General features: G+C 36.7%; 4 protein-coding genes and 1 long non-coding RNA gene across 5 annotated transcripts; 2 read left to right on the top strand and 3 right to left on the bottom strand.

Moving 5' to 3' along the window:
• LOC113496388 lies at positions 1–1,239 on the top strand. The gene is made up of 3 exons (XR_003400807.1): positions 1–209; positions 702–732; positions 1,005–1,239. It is a non-coding gene; the product is annotated as an uncharacterized LOC113496388 (long non-coding RNA).
• Positions 1,240–1,308: 69 nt separating this feature from the next.
• LOC113496383 (phenoloxidase subunit 2-like) lies at positions 1,309–8,456 on the bottom strand. Its single transcript, XM_026875573.1, has 12 exons — positions 8,056–8,456; positions 7,331–7,526; positions 6,989–7,097; positions 6,479–6,599; positions 3,979–4,187; positions 3,408–3,660; positions 3,156–3,308; positions 2,886–3,020; positions 2,583–2,764; positions 2,313–2,455; positions 1,973–2,208; positions 1,309–1,837 (listed from the first exon to the last, which is right to left on the bottom strand). Exons 1-12 carry the CDS (start codon positions 8,164–8,166, stop codon positions 1,610–1,612), a joined length of 2,076 nt encoding a protein of 691 aa, XP_026731374.1. The 5' UTR covers positions 8,167–8,456; the 3' UTR covers positions 1,309–1,609.
• LOC113496384 (2-(3-amino-3-carboxypropyl)histidine synthase subunit 1-like) lies at positions 4,988–7,166 on the top strand. The gene is made up of 2 exons (XM_026875574.1): positions 4,988–5,377; positions 5,459–7,166. The coding sequence occupies exons 1-2, from the start codon at positions 5,137–5,139 to the stop codon at positions 6,466–6,468; spliced, it is 1,251 nt and encodes a 416-aa protein (XP_026731375.1). The 5' UTR covers positions 4,988–5,136; the 3' UTR covers positions 6,469–7,166.
• An 874-nt stretch (positions 8,457–9,330) lies between the features above and the next one.
• Positions 9,331–10,731, bottom strand: LOC113496385 (protein ABHD11-like). Its single transcript, XM_026875575.1, has 3 exons — positions 10,199–10,731; positions 9,692–10,059; positions 9,331–9,613 (listed from the first exon to the last, which is right to left on the bottom strand). The coding sequence occupies exons 1-3, from the start codon at positions 10,640–10,642 to the stop codon at positions 9,475–9,477; spliced, it is 951 nt and encodes a 316-aa protein (XP_026731376.1). The 5' UTR covers positions 10,643–10,731; the 3' UTR covers positions 9,331–9,474.
• Positions 10,732–11,450: 719 nt separating this feature from the next.
• LOC113496387 (protein ABHD11-like) lies at positions 11,451–15,098 on the bottom strand. The gene is made up of 5 exons (XM_026875576.1): positions 14,567–15,098; positions 13,989–14,356; positions 13,031–13,897; positions 11,844–12,211; positions 11,451–11,750 (listed from the first exon to the last, which is right to left on the bottom strand). The coding sequence occupies exons 1-3, from the start codon at positions 14,972–14,974 to the stop codon at positions 13,723–13,725; spliced, it is 951 nt and encodes a 316-aa protein (XP_026731377.1). The 5' UTR covers positions 14,975–15,098; the 3' UTR covers positions 11,451–11,750; positions 11,844–12,211; positions 13,031–13,722.
• Positions 15,099–15,610: the final 512 nt, after the last annotated feature.

The raw sequence follows: 15,610 nt of genomic DNA, 5'->3' as shown, positions 1-15,610 counted from the left end.
ATTAAATAGTTTGTATTTTTTTATTTTAACTCTCAACACTGCGTATTTTTCGGATCTGTGCTTTCGCATCTCTGTTCTGATCTGTTTCCTTCCTGCTGGCTGAGCGCCTTGCCGTCAATTCAATTTATTGTAATTTGTTGGTTATGGCGCTGCGACTGCTGCTGCGAGGTTGTCTTCATCTTAATTTTCGAAGCAGTCCACTAATACATGTAAGTTTTTGAGTTATACTTCAATCATCCTCAAGGTACCTCTATTACGATCAAATTTTTTAATTCCAATAGATGATTGTGTTGCACCACGTGCACGTCTTTTTTATCTTCAATACATACTGAAATTTTATTTTTTCATCTTAATTTGAAAAGGATTAGTTAAGATTAATCTCTAATTTTATAATAGCACCGGTTAAGATTATTTTGATAGTTTCGATTTAGCTGTGTTTACAATTCAAGCCGATAAGATTATTTGGTTAAGCCAATGCGGCATGTGTGCTCCTTGTTAAAAGTACCTAAGCAAATATTATCGGTTATTGAGCATCCGATATCTACTATTTATCTTGATAACATGATGACAACGACACGAGCCGAAAATGTGTTTATATGACTAACACGTGAAATTGAATGATAGGACTGATTTACTCTCAAGAGCCATAGCTAATCTTAGGTTTAGATACAAGTACTTATGATTTTAATATTACGTTGCAGGTCCAGAGCTGTGCGGAAATGTTTAGTACAGGTACGATGAAATAAAATTATAACAACTACTATAAATAATCATCTTTAAGAGATGTGAGAGAATGCCTCACTTACTTTCTATGACTTTCTATCTTATTCATTGATTACTTTTCTTTTGCTTCTTAATTATTATTATGTGATGTAAATCAACATGAGCCAAAAATATGTTGTTATGACTACAACATGATATTAAATGATAGGTCTGATTTATGTACATCTTAACTTCGAACAGAGCTTTAAGTAGCAGAAAATTAACTTTGTTTTTATTTGCAGGTATGCAGGTGAGTTGAAATTCTATATGGTAAGAGGGCTATCCAGTTGCCGGATAATTATTTACTGAAGTTATGTGTTGGTTGCAACTGCTTATCAGTGCAGACCAAAGATTGTAAATGTCTTGTAAGTGATAAATTGTTACATTTGTAAAGTAGGCCAGTTGATGGCATCAGGGTTGTTTTATACAATATCTTGTAGTTTTGTTTGAATAATAAACTTTAATTTAATACTTAAATATACTTGTTTTTATTATTCTCCTAGATATAAGTTTATGACTTTATATTTGTTCAAGTTATAATTTAATTTTTCCCCGTCCCAATTGGTACGCCCCCAGCTATAAAGACTTCATTGTTGTGGAAGTACGTAGTGATCTGCTAAACACCACAACAAGGACTCGATGTTAAGAAAGCAAACAAAAAATTGTTCATGGTATATCTATTTTATTAATTATGTGTAAACGGGTCCTTACATAATTTAAATAATTCTTAAGTATTATTTACAATATTTACACTTTGTTATCTTAACTTAAATATCAGCCTTCTATTTTATGATGCTATTTAAAAATTACAAAACTAAGTTATGTGGTTATATTGTTTAGTTTGCACCTAGTTTTTGGGGTTTCTGGGGTTTGGCACAGTCTCGTTTGACAGGCGTATGGTTATGTCCTGCAGTCCCATGTTGCTCAGGATAAAGTCTTCGATGTTGGTGGCAGTGCTTGAAGGTCTGTCGAAGGGGAAGCCCATTGAGCGGCGGTCTGGGTACTTCTTATCCTTTAGTCCACAGAAGCTTGAAGCTTCAACACAGCTAAGTTGAGAGCCGTCAGGTTGTTCCACCTGATAACAAGCAATAAAGGAATATTAATTAACATCATTATTCTGTCCATCTTTAGCTTCGGTTGTAGATTCAGGTAACCTAAATTTTTAAAGTACCTATTTTCAAGTTAAGTATACATTTATTAATTGACTCACGCTATCAAGATCGTAGTTGGAGAGCATAACGAATAACTGATAAGTGGCGCCTGCTTCAGTGCCCTTTGGAACCAGCATATGCTGAGGCCAGCCACATCCACAGAAGTTGAACTCGGCCAGGTTAGGGCGCCTGGGGTCGTTGCTCTGCACAGACAGGTCGCGGAAGGTTTGCTCAAATGGAATCGTAACAGAGGACTCTGTTGACATGCGTGTAATTGTGTTTTGTCCGGAGTTCACTAGAACAAAAAAAAAACATTTTATCTGGGCTTAATGAAACTGCAAACTGACTAGGTACCATCAAAATAGTACCGCAAACTGAAATCTAATCTTTTGCACTCACATGGCTGTACGAAACGGTCCATTTCAATGAACATCTTGCGGTGGTCTGAAAGCGCCCATACCAAGTTACGTTCATCAAACTTGGGAGCAATGAAGATGCGCACGGTTGTACGACGAGCGTTACCGGTGTTGTTCACATTTATACTGAAATAATAATAAAAAATCGCAGGTTCAAGTTAGTGGGTTTGGCGTAGTGACCTCAACTACTCTGCTATCCAGACAGTCAAAACACTGCAATCAATCGATTCAACGTCTTGGTACAAAGACTCACGTGTAACGGAAAGGCCTGTGGTTTAGATGGGTAAATCTGGCGTAAACGGGTCCACGGTCGGAGAAGTCCAAACCACGAGACAGATCCACATCGCTGCTCATCCAGAACGTGTTGAGGGTGTTTGGCTCGCTACCATCGCTCTCGATAGCAACGGACTGCACTTGAACGCCAGGGTTTTCGAGCTAAAAACCAGTTAATATTCAATTAAATGTGGGTTTCTAAATAACATAAACATAAACGGCTTTAAGTTGGTTTTAAATGATAACTTGTGTTTTTGATATACTTTTAAAATGGGGTAGGTACCTCAGATCGAGTGTAGGGGCGCACGTGAGTGGACTCCTTGTGCTTCTGGCATGTGTCATCAATCCATGCATGCCAGCGGAAGAAGAACGGATCACGCATCGTTGTAGCTTCATCAGCGATAACACCGAACGATTCCTGTTTACATTTATGAAACAGATTTGTCTTACATAAACTATATGATATTGGCAGTATATGTTCGAGGTGAGGCATAATAATTACGCAACAGGCACCTTTTTTCAAATGCATCAAGAATATTTGAAAGACGCTTACCAGATAGCGATGAGTCGGGTCATGCATGTAAGCAGAGAAGCTATGGCCATTGTTGTGTATACTGCCGTAGAGTTCTCTGTTCGGCGAAAGGATGCTGGATTCTAACATGTTGCCGAGCGTGTCTATATCTAGCATTTTCGTTGAACCATCCTCCTGCAAAATTAAAATGGCGTAACAAAGTTGTGGAACTGAACTCAACTAAGATTATTTTACTCAGAGGCACATAACAAATTCCTAACAATTCGAACATACATTGATAACTCTGCCGGTGGAAATAGCTTCCTCGATGTTTCTCCTCCACCGTTCCATATCACTGATGGTTACCGCGAGGCCGTCCACGGGGCGGTCCAGGTCTTGCCAGCGCATGTTCGCCTGACGCGGTGGCCAACCACGGGATGACGTCAGACTGTCCAGCTTCGGAAAGTACGCCTCGGGAATAGGATCCCTCCAGTTGCTGAACTTCTTTACTCTCTTCAAAGAATTGTTAAGACGCTCACAATTGTAACTGCAGAACATAAATAATATGCTTTTAGTATCAACCTATTAATGGTGTTGTCATCCAAAATCGTGCATTGCGTGCATACCTGGGCCCATTTAAAAAAAATAAAAACTTTAATTCGCAGACAACTGCGACTGCTTTAGCTTAGCTATAGCCTTGTGGCTATAGCTACTTATCTAAGCTATAACGGTAACCGGATTTTTAATCTGCCAAATATAATATATTTAAGTTTACTTAGGTACTACTGCAATGATCCACGGGGTCAAACTGATGTACTCTTTGTGCAGATTCGTCTTCTTATTTTTTTATTGTTTTTAAATTTACCGTGCAATAAGTTGTTGATGCATGTAGAAGAAAAGTTCGCCACGACGATCTTTGGCAACAATGGATCTCTGGGATGCAGTGAAAGGATAGACAAGGTGCCAATGCCAGTGATGTAAGTTGACACCGATGTCCTCACGCCAGTAAGCCAGGCGATGTTCTTCTTCCAAATCAGTGGCAGTGTAGTCACGGGGAATTATGATTGGTATACGCTGGAACAAAATCAATAATCATAATTTGACTTCAAAAAGCATAGGTGATTGGTTCTCAATTCGTCGGGATTTTTATTTTGGTTATTAGGTGTATGTATTATGAACCGATTTTGTTGATTCGAAAAAGCTGCTACTGTCTAATTTCATGTTCTTCTCAGTAGTTTTTTATTTGAAATATTATACAAGTAAGTACCTAATACCTATAGGTACTTTGCTCGTTATATGGAACTCTTTATGAGAGGTCGAGAGACTTGGTGTTCAGACACGAAACGACTTGTAGGCGGTTAACTTCCGACGCAAAAACGACGGGGAGATATACATACTTTGATTAGTTAAACTCATAGGTACTCATTATCATAATAAATTATAAAATCTAAATCTAAAATGCGTAAAGGAAGATGCAGTGAAAAGGTATCACAATTACTCAGCATCTGTGGCAAGTAAAAACTCTTAATCATGACGAAATGGGCTTATGTTTTTGTAATATCTTACTATAATGTATTCGATTTTATATTATAGCACAGTAGTAGTACCTGTACTTATATTACTCTACTGTGAATCTGTGATTATAGTAACTGTAGACCACCGGCGAAATTACGTTATTTTTTCAGTACTTCATTACTCGCTATATTGACGGTGATAAAATGAAATGTGTTATCTTTTATCCTTTCAAAATTCTCAGAGATATGCCATATTTTGTTATTGAATTTTGAAGCTGCTTACACTTATTACGATCACTCATTTACTTAGATTTTATCAAAACGAAATTGACGTTGATTTAAAAGACATAATAGGAGTTCATAAAACGGAACGTTAATTCTGGCAAAAGTCACGTAGGCCAGCGCGCGTGTTTATATTTTGATGAAATATTGAAAATAATAACCTGAGAAAATATAATAAAGAGACCAGTCTGAATTACTTTGAGTTATGTGTAAATATTGTTACTAAGATGGAAGATTTTGGTTATAACCCAGGTGTAGTTGTGGTTCGTGCAAAACCAGAAGGTCAAAGGAAGACTTTTAAACCCAATATACGTGCTGTAAACAAAATTCCAAATGAATTGTTAAATGACCCTTTATTAAATAGAGCTTGTGAAGCTCTACCACAAAACTACAACTTTGAAATACATAAGACTATATGGAGAATACGGTCTTTAGGCGCAAAACGTGTGGCTCTACAAATGCCCGAAGGTATTGTTAAAGTATAAATGTTTAGTCGCTCTTCCGTAATATTGTTATTTTGTATTATATTTGTAAATGTCATCGTTCCAGGTCTGACGATGTTTGCAACTACGCTATGTGATATTTTGGAAACATTTACGGATGCGGATACTGTGATTATGGGCGACGTGACTTATGGTGCTTGCTGCATCGACGACTTCACGGCAGTGGCGCTGGGTGTCGACCTACTTGTACATTATGGTCATTCGTGTCTTATCCCAATAGACCAAACTAGTGAAATTAAGGTACTTTACATATTTGTAGATATTAAGATAGATCCATCACATTTTGTTGAAACTGTTAAATTGAACTTTCCTAAACAAACTCACTTAGCTTTAGTTAGCACAATTCAATTTGTTACGACTTTACATTCTGTTGCTAAGACCCTTAGAACAGAAGACTACATAGTGACAGTGCCACAATGTAAACCACTGTCTCCTGGGGAGATCCTAGGTTGTACTGCTCCTAAACTAAATTCGGATGTTGCTATATATCTAGGCGATGGGAGGTTTCACTTAGAAGCAATTATGATAGCCAACCCTGACATACCTGCATACAAGTATGACCCTTACGAGAAAAAGTTTACTTCAGAGTTGTATGAACATGACTTAATGAGAACTAATAGACAAAGTCATATAAATGTGGCAGAGGGAGCAGGCAGCTTTGGGCTTATACTCGGCACCTTAGGTAGACAAGGAAGTACGAAAGTGTTAGGTAATTTAGAAAAACAAATTAGTAACTCGGACAGAAAATTTGTTAAGATTCTTCTGTCTGAGATTTTTCCTAGCAAATTAGCTTTGTTTGGTCTTGATGCGTATGTTCAAGTAGCATGCCCCAGGCTATCCATTGACTGGGGAACAGCTTTCCCTAAGCCACTCTTAACACCTTATGAATTTTCTGTATCATTAGGTAATAGCAAATGGTTGAAAGATGATGGAACATACCCAATGGATTTTTATTCGAATGACAGTTTAGGGCCTTGGACTCCTAATTATAAGCCTGTGATATGTTCAGGAACTGACAAGAAATGTGATAATTGTTGTGGGGGCAAAGATAAATAATGTTACTCACCGGGACATTCTGAGGTACCACAGCAGAGACCTCACGAGCACGCTGGAACACTCGTGAATCCATGAACTTTGAAGGGAAAGTCTCGGCAAAGTTTTGTATAGGAACATTCTTGGTGTCATCACTGTAATAATAAAAAAGAAATGAGCCAAGTCTAGTACTTCAGTACTTATAATAGATTTGTCTGTTGTGTTTTTAAATAAAACAATTAGTTGAATTACAATTATCATAATAATTTTTTATGATGTATTATATAAATAGTGTAATGAACTTTGTTTCATATGTAATTATTTTATACCATGCAGCTTCTCTTAAGTTCAGCTTTAAAATTTATTTTGAGATACAAACAATGCATGTATCTAATTATAAAATGGTGTAAAAACTAGTGTTCATCTGGATCAATATTATTATATAAATTGACAAATATAATCATGGGTAAAAAAATGTATTTTGTAAAGCTTATAAAAAGGGAAGAAGGCGAATGACGTTAATTTAACTTTATGCTGCACTTACCGATGCATCAGAGCTACTGAGTAGCAGTAGTTGAACAGCTGTGGGTTCAGGTTGGCTCTAGCATATACACATGTTGAAAGGAAGTCCTGCAGCTCATTTTGAGGAACATCTGAAATACGAAAGTTTTGTTAAAATGTAAAAATATTATATAGTAAGAATAAAAGGTTTTATCTAAAAACTGCTTTTTATTTTTGATTAAAATCACTAGTTCCTAAACGCGTTTCAACAAACTGTTCAGATTTATAATATTAGTCTAAGCCCGTGAACTAAAGTTCTATGCTTGACCCGCAATACAACCCTGGATATTCATTCTACTTATACATTGTTAATTTAATAACTTACTCATAAAGGCGTCAATGACTTCGGTGGCCATGTCCTGGTGTTTCGGCAAGAACAGCGAGAAGTCAGCATCGGCGGGCAGTTGCGATGCTTTTGGGAATGAAGGATATACGCTCAGGTGCTTTAGAGGAATCTTCTCAGAGGCATCGTCTCCGAAACGGTTGTTCAACTCGACACCGTTGTTCGCATACTCCGGGGGCTGTTAGGACACCAAACCTATTTGTAACTTTACCTATGCAAGTTATTTTTGGGGTATTGTAGCATTCCTGTACTTAAAGTTATTTCCACCCGTGTCTGTTATGAAACTTCTTGGTACATGTAAATTGTTGAATCGATATTATTATTATAATGAAAATGATATTGTTTCACGGTTTCGTTTTTACGGCTAAACCGCTATACCGATTTTGTTGAAATTAGGTATGGATATAGCTTGAATTTCACGAAAAGACAGGATATATACCTTTTGAAACTGAATTAAGTTCGAGCACTTTAATATTTATATAGAAAAATAATAATAATACGAGCCTGTATACGTGCCCACTGGCGAGCGGGGGCCTCTGCGTATTAGAAAGTAACTCTCTGCGGGTTGATGAATTCAGGTTCAATCAATTTGGGATCCAGGATTTACCATTTTGACACTTAATAAATCACGTGAATTAAAAACTAAAACATTTTCAGATAGATACTACTACTAAGTAACTTTTTATTATAATATTTGAATCACTTACCACGAACGACTCGGTTAGCTGAAAGACAGCCTTTTTGTCGCCCTTCGGTGTAATCAAAGGCTCGTTCGGCCTATCGAACAGCAACTTCAAACTTTCCACGACGTCAGCCATTTTACAAAATAAAACGCTGTATAGAAGAATATAATAAACGCACTTCACAGAAACTGTGAAGTGGAATGATTTGTTGAAACGCTGCTGGTTGTTTTATACCAAGTTCGTGAAGGGTGGAGTGCAAAACCACACCACAGGAATTGATAAAGAAGGGTGGGAAATAGTCAGTTATCAAAAGGCTGTGGTTTTGTTACGCCTCGGCTACTTATCAATTGTAGAGTTATAGATAAATATTAGGTATAGGTAAGTTTTTAAAATGATTTTTCTAAATAGGGTTCGACTTTATTTATGACTCCCGTGTTCTGTCTGTCCCTATATTATTGAAGTTAAATCCTTAAAACTACGCTACAGATTATGATTCGGTTTTCTGTAATAGATAGAGTGATTCCAAAGCAAGATTTTTATGTATGCATAGTAGGCATAATATAGTTGACAAACACAATAATTTTAAACGTTTTTATGTAAAGACCATTTTTCACGCTTTTCTTGTAAACACTAGCTGAATTCTACGAGATAGATCAATATACTGTACAACGATATTGTACACCTAATAAAGGTCTGAATACAAAAGGTCCGCGATAATGTCTGAATGAATTATATAATGTCGATCTTTTATGGGAGATATTGTATTGCAAAATGATTTTTGCAAGATGGCAGTTGGTTTTGGGAACCTCAAAATAATTCTTTTTCAGGGTTCTACGTTCACCTTTAATTGGATCAAATTTGTCAAAAGCGTGCTGGAATAATACGTAGACTACTCCTTTTCAGCAACAACTAGAATCTACGCGAGTCAAGGCGCAGGCAGAAGCTGGTTCTTTTTTGTTTATTTTGGAATCTGAATCTCGTGTTAAGAAATATATCCATACATTCGTGGATCGCGCAAACGCGGGAAACGAACCTGCAACGCTTCGCTAAAATTTATTTCGGCTAGTCAGCAAGTTGACCTTAGGATCTGGCTGTAACCTTTTGACCCTTGACTGTTGTATCTACCATCTCACCTTGGTGTGTTCGTCTAAAGCCATGCTGTAGTGGGGGATTCGAACCCAGTTCAAGGAAATAAGCTTTTTTTTATTTTACAACAACAAAGTGCATTTTTGCAATCAAGGACTGTTTGGTATGATAGTTTACCACATCCTTGTTTGTTAACTCAATAAAAGTTGGTTATCTGTGTCATTCTTTATTCAATTCAAATATCCTAATGATTTATCACATTATATTTATCCACTATGAATGTAACAATAAATACACACTAATAATATAATTATTCGAAAATCACAACTAGTCAAATAAGATCACAGTAATTTGAATCTATTTCTCTTTTAAGAATTTACATGCTATTTCTAGAAATTTATCAGGTTTTTGACTATGCACCCAATGCCCGGCACCCTCTATGAATGTTAGTTCTGCCAGTGGGAAGTATTCCTGTATCTCCTTCAAATCATTTTTACTGCAAAACATAAAATCAATTATTTTTAAATAACAGTATGTGAAAACAAGTGTCATGGTATCTCTACTAGATACTTACCCTATGTAATCAGATAATGTTCCACCAATAAACAGTGTTGGCCCACAGTACTGCAGTCCTCTTAGATTACTGGGAAAGCAAGATATGTGAGACTGGAAGTTATCTTTCAAAGCAGCTATATTCACTCTCCAAGTGTATGAGCCAGTGTTGGTTTGTACCAGATTTGTTATCAAGAAATTCCTCAAATTCACATCTGGAGTGATATTTTTTAACTGCTCATCAGCCAGCTTGCGAGCTTTAGACATAGCAATGCCAGGTCTGATAGATACTGAAGTCATTGCGTCAAATAAATTAGCCATTGAATATATTTGTGGACTTGTTTTAACTGGTGAAATATCAACCACTAATAGGCTTGATACCATGTCCGACTGAAAAATTGAGTATAATTAGTAATTCAAATAACATTCAACTAATAACAGAGGCCTAAATGAGCATGAGGCTAGTAATCTATTTAGAAGGTAACAAAGATATACTTATAATGGTGTGTGAGAACTACGTACAACTTACACAGAGCAGAGACAGCACCATAGCCGTGCGGCCGCCCATGCTGTGGCCGAGGATCGACACTTTCGTCAGCTCTAGCTTTTTTAGCAGCTTCATAACGTCGTGTGCCATGTGAACATACGTGTGTTGAGAAGCATGTCTACTATCCCCATGATTCCTGGCGTCTACACTAATGACCTTCCTCCCCGTCGTTCTATGAATGGCTTTACTCATACTGTTCCAATTGTTTTTTGATCCTAATAATCCATGTAATATGACTAGAGGTGGCCTGCCACTACTTTCATTAGTTGTACTTTCGTAAGAAGCGTAAGCCAAGTCTACAGCTTCTGCATTATCCGATGTTGAGGTAAGATGCTTGTTGGTACATTGTACGGCACCAGGGAATATTTTAGGGCGCAATTTGAAGGTGCTAAATATGTTTTTTGGTGTTACTTGGTTTAGTAACATTTTTATTTTATAAAATTTTGTTTAAATAAAATTTTGAAGGTTATATTTGACGTAACATTCTCTCGAGTGACCTGACATTTTGACAGTAACGAAGACGTCAGAAAATCGAGAATATCATAGACATTTATTATTATTTTTAGTTATTTTCATTCACACAATAACTTCACGGGGAGACACCTGCCACCTGGTCTTTTATTTTAAAGGCGTACTCCAGTACACAGGTCCAACATCCAGAGGTGGTGTTGAGATCTTTAATCTAAAATTTGATGGGATGGGCCCAGGGGCCTCGGGGCAACAAAGGAGTGAAAGCCACCGCAAATTATTTTCGAGCTTTTGTTTAGATGCCTACTTTGGGCGCTCGCGACGGTGTCCCAGGCCAATGAGGTAAACGTAAAACCGATCGAAGGAAAACATGTTTACTGGGTTTACTAGTTGAAATTTTTGACATTTCTTTTCCCAATGTCTTTATTGTGGGGCCCCTTGTGGAGGCCCCCCGCTTGTTGAGGCCCGGGCTTTCGTCCCGTTTGCACTCCCCAAATAAAACTAATTTGGGCACCTGCCTTTCTACACAAATAAATGAATAAAATTAGTACGTAAGTGGTATTTTGCCTGTTTAAAAACAGACCTGCAGTATTTTTCCTTGTTATTACACCATTAGACTCATCCACTCTAGAGCATATAGCTCTAGTGATCCCTCTCTAGCTAGCCTCCATGGACGTAGCCACACTGGAACAAGCTAGGGAACTTACCCCACCCTGGCTCTGACCTATAACAAGCTAAACTAAAAACAATCATAATATGGCAAAAGTCAAATTCACGCTTGATTAAGTAAGGCTAAAAAAAAAATACTTTATTTATCAGAATGTAGTAAAATGACATTTCATAATATAAAATACCTTTGTTTTCACTAAGAAAAAACTAGTTAAAAGACTTAACAAAAAGCAAATACATATATCAAAAAATCAGAATTCACTTTTCTGATAGAAAATTGATGACTACTTTAAGAAATTCTTCCGGCTTTTCTGCATGTACGTTATGTCCAGCACCACTCACATATTTCAGTTGGGCCTTCGGAAAAAGTTGCTTTATTGCTACTAAGTCATCTCGTCTGCAATATTAATTAGAGCTTTTAATTTGTAGTTTCCTAAATTACGACACAAACAAGATCCTTTTAAAGATACAAAATACTTTATTTCCTTACGGTAAATAATCAGATTCCTGGCCACCTATAAACAGAGTAGGGCCTTCGTAAGTTTTGCCACTCAAATCCGGAAAAGAGGCAATTTCATGAAAATATTTTATTAAGGCATCGATATTATATTTCCATCTGAATGAACCGTCTGTTCCTTGACCAATATTCATAAAAATAAAATACATATGATCCGCATTCTTAACTAATCCAGACTCTTCTATTTTTGCTTTAACTGCGTTCTTTGCTTTTTGTGCGCTATCCAAGCCTTCGAAGCTTACAGATTTCATAACAGATAATAGCTTTGGAAAGAAGTCTCCAGATGGTATCGATGGTACTGGTGATATGTCTACTACGACTAGCTTCGCTACTTTTGACGGCTGTGGGCAATAAGATACATTTAACAAAAATCCTACAATAAGTTTCAATTTGGCCAGTTTAATAGTTGATTACATTAAAAATTTTCCACACGTTGCTCTTGGTTTGTAAAATGTCATTACTTAAATAGTTTATTGTTAATTATACCTAAGGAATTAAGCTTTTTAAAACTATACTAGATAATAACCTAAAAAGCAAATATAAAGATGCAATCTTCGGCTGATGCTATTCCGGTTTTGTCCAGCTGAAAGCTATGCTTGGACGACGCCTATGTCTAGTACTGGACTTGTATAGTCTGATATAATAAAAAAGACTTGCCCCACAAAAGCATAAATTGTTTATTAAGAAAAAGGAAAATCCCATTGGATTATATGAATCCACATCTCTCTTATTCTTAGAATCATCAAAATAGTTCAGTACCATGTTGTCGATATCGCTGAGTTTCACCCAATGAGTTCACTAGTCCATGAGCTACGATGCCACAAGCATTTATTGCCATCAAATTAAAAACAGCGTATTATAAGTCGGGAAGCATGGTTTAATCTTACTTACTATAGTTAATCCGTGAGCTACGTTTTATAATCATATACCACAATTTTATAGAATAGCCATTGAAAGATTAGGTACACTAAGTATCCTGTTTAAATTTACTCCATCCTATAAATTTGCAACGTGTTGTAAAGAAGTCAAAACGTATGAATTTCAAATCAATAACCAAAAAATACAAAGCATTTTTTTTAAATAGGAAATTCGTTGGAATTTAAATTAAAACAAAAAATCTGAACTTCATCCTATCTACCCAAAGCATAGAATGTTCGAACCTCTGTAAGAGCCAAAGTCATTCCTGTCCTGCCGCCCATACTGTGTCCTATAACCACAGCCTGGCTCAGTGATAATGATGTTATTAATCTTGACACGTCGGAAGCCAGCTCTAGATAGGTGTGGGAGCTATCATGGGGGCTGTCACCATGGTTACGAGCATCTACTCCTATCACAGAATTGTTTGTGGAGTCCCTCAGGTAATTACACACACTGACCCAGTTCCTTTTCGATCCAAGTAAACCATGGAGGACAAATATTGGTGTACCACTTGGAGGGCTAGGCCCGTAGACTTTGTGCGCCAAATCTAATGCTGATCTTGTTATTACGACGTTTATGTTCCATAACCTTTTAATAAATGAGTAATTTTTCAATTTATTTGACCATAATACACCCATTCCATGCCAGAAGTTGGTTTATTTACGTACTAAGTTTATTTACCTTGCTGGTGTCAATTTGACGTCTATCATCCAACGCTATAAAAATATAGGTATAAGAATGAGGTGGTATAATAGATACCAAAATCCTATTGCATGTTTTCTATACTATTTTTTTTTTATAGATTCAGTATTACGTAGTAAAATGCTTTCGAATTTTCTATGCAAGTAAAGTTTTGAAGACTGCTGCGACCACAAGTCACAACATAGAAATACTTAATCATTGAAATAGTAGATATTTAATCGCTAATACACATTTACATTGCAGGATGGTGTTTAAAGGTACGTTTGAAGTGATGGGTTCTGATGAAAGCAATCGTGATCTCTAGAAATGATCTGGGATCGTCGTGGTGTAAGTTGTGCCCAGTTTTAGGGATGTATGTAATGACGGCTTTCGGGAACATGGCCCTTATGTCTGTCAAATCGTCGGGCCTGAAACAAACGGAAAATTCTTAGGTATCCGTCAATGTGAATAAAGTTCACAATCAAAGCCATTTGACAGGCACCGAAAGGTAAAACTTACGGAATGAAGTCGGATAGTTGTCCTCCAATAAATAATGTTGGACCATAGTATTTTTTCATCTTCATGCTCTTAGGAAACGTTACAATATGTTTGAATTGTCTCATTAACGTATCTATATTCAGAGTCCACCCGATCGTGTGGTCTGATCTTTCTTTGATATTGCTTAATATAGTTTTTAATAGAAAATCGTCAGTGACCACATCTTTTAGCTGGTTCATAGCTTCTTTTCTTGCTTCGTTCACGGACACAGGCTTTTTAAAAGTCACGGCTTTCATAGCAGCTAGTATCCTTTGAAAATGGTCGTTATAATGTTTTGAAATCGATGCCGGTGAAATGTCAACGACAAGAACACCAGCCACTCTTATAGGCTGAAAGAAATAATACAATTTTTGGTACGATAACATGTAAGTTGTTAGTAACAAGTTGTTTTTGTTTAGGTCGTTTTTGCGTTCTTATGAGTATCTATGCTTATGGTTTAACTATATTGCCCCACAAGTCTATACACAAGAGATTTACGATGTGTACGCATGTTGGAGACGCAATTCAAGGTGTAATATTCAATTAGCCATGGCTATTACCTGTGTCAAGGCTACACACATCGCTGCTTTCCCACCTATGCTGTGCCCGATGAGGCTAGCTTGTGTCACACCCAGTTTATCAAACAGATGAAGAATATCAGCTGCCTGTTCTTCGTATTTATGAGTGTTCAAATGTGGGCTGTCGCCGTGGTTCCTGAGGTCGACGGCTACCACACACCTTTTGGTCATGTTCAGTATTGTTTTGCCGATGCCCTCCCAATGCCTCTTATTGCCCAGAAGGCCATGAAAAATGAAAATGGGAGGTTCCTCCGGTTCCGTCACACCCTCACCAATAATTTTATAAGACAAAACAAAGGATCTACTTGAAACTAGTGAACTGGGGACGATTTGTTTGAACAGGATACTGTACGGATATTTAAGTGAGTATAATAGTAGTTTACATTCCATTTCCTGGGATACTGATTTATTTACGGCCTATTTTCATACTTATATACAAATTATTTCTAGTTAAGTTTCAATTTCACAAATAAACACGAATTTGACATTGTGTTGTCCCTGACAAAACCCAGGATTTTTTGCAGTCTATACCAGACTTTTGAAGTTATAGAGGTTGAGACGAAATAGGTTTTAAAACGAGTGTAATGTAACACAGTGACCTTAAAATTGCTAGTCAACTCTCAAAATTATTATTTTGGTCACTGTGCTGTGTGATTGTGCTATTCCTATGTGTATGTAGGTAAGTAGAGATGTTATAAAAATAGGTCATAATATAGAGAAATAACAGTTTTGCTGGTATCGACTTAATAAGTTAATACGCATTCTTTTATTAAGTCTCGTTGACTTGAATGGAAGGTACCTATTTGGTTTCTTATTTTAATTATATTTTAAAAATTATGTTCAATTTGACTGTATGGGTAGCCGGTTGGGAGTTGGAACAAAGATAATTCGCTTTTAGAGTTACCATCACTTCAACAGCACATTATTTTCACCTTGTGCTTGTGTATTTTCACTATTATGTTTCGGCAAATCAGCAAAATGGTGAATATGAACATACTGGATATCATACTTAGCCTGTTATATTCT

This window comes from Trichoplusia ni, chromosome 8, assembly GCF_003590095.1.
Source record: "Trichoplusia ni isolate ovarian cell line Hi5 chromosome 8, tn1, whole genome shotgun sequence".
Taxonomy (NCBI): Eukaryota; Metazoa; Arthropoda; class Insecta; order Lepidoptera; family Noctuidae; genus Trichoplusia; species Trichoplusia ni.
The sequence above is the reverse complement of the archived record's forward strand: the minus strand, read 5'-3'. Positions and strand labels throughout refer to the sequence as shown.

Excerpts from the sequence above, each read along its gene's own strand:
- LOC113496384 (XM_026875574.1), top strand. The coding sequence starts at position 5,137 with ATGGAAGATTTTGGTTATAACCCAGGTGTAGTTGTGGTTCGTGCAAAA. Across the intron at positions 5,378-5,458 it reads GGCTCTACAAATGCCCGAAG|GTCTGACGATGTTTGCAACT; the intron begins GTATTGTTAAAG and ends TCATCGTTCCAG.
- LOC113496383 (XM_026875573.1), bottom strand. The coding sequence starts at position 8,166 with ATGGCTGACGTCGTGGAAAGTTTGAAGTTGCTGTTCGATAGGCCGAAC. Across the intron at positions 2,456-2,582 it reads CACAGGCCTTTCCGTTACAC|TATAAATGTGAACAACACCG; the intron begins GTGAGTCTTTGT and ends TTATTATTTCAG. Across the intron at positions 1,838-1,972 it reads CCAACTACGATCTTGATAGC|GTGGAACAACCTGACGGCTC; the intron begins GTGAGTCAATTA and ends GCTTGTTATCAG.
- LOC113496385 (XM_026875575.1), bottom strand. The coding sequence starts at position 10,642 with ATGTTACTAAACCAAGTAACACCAAAAAACATATTTAGCACCTTCAAA. Across the intron at positions 10,060-10,198 it reads TGGTGCTGTCTCTGCTCTGT|TCGGACATGGTATCAAGCCT; the intron begins GTAAGTTGTACG and ends TCAATTTTTCAG. Across the intron at positions 9,614-9,691 it reads ACATTATCTGATTACATAGG|TAAAAATGATTTGAAGGAGA; the intron begins GTAAGTATCTAG and ends TATGTTTTGCAG.
- LOC113496387 (XM_026875576.1), bottom strand. The coding sequence starts at position 14,974 with ATGGAATGTAAACTACTATTATACTCACTTAAATATCCGTACAGTATC. Across the intron at positions 14,357-14,566 it reads TGTGTGTAGCCTTGACACAG|CCTATAAGAGTGGCTGGTGT; the intron begins GTAATAGCCATG and ends TATTTCTTTCAG. Across the intron at positions 13,898-13,988 it reads CAACTATCCGACTTCATTCC|GCCCGACGATTTGACAGACA; the intron begins GTAAGTTTTACC and ends CGTTTGTTTCAG.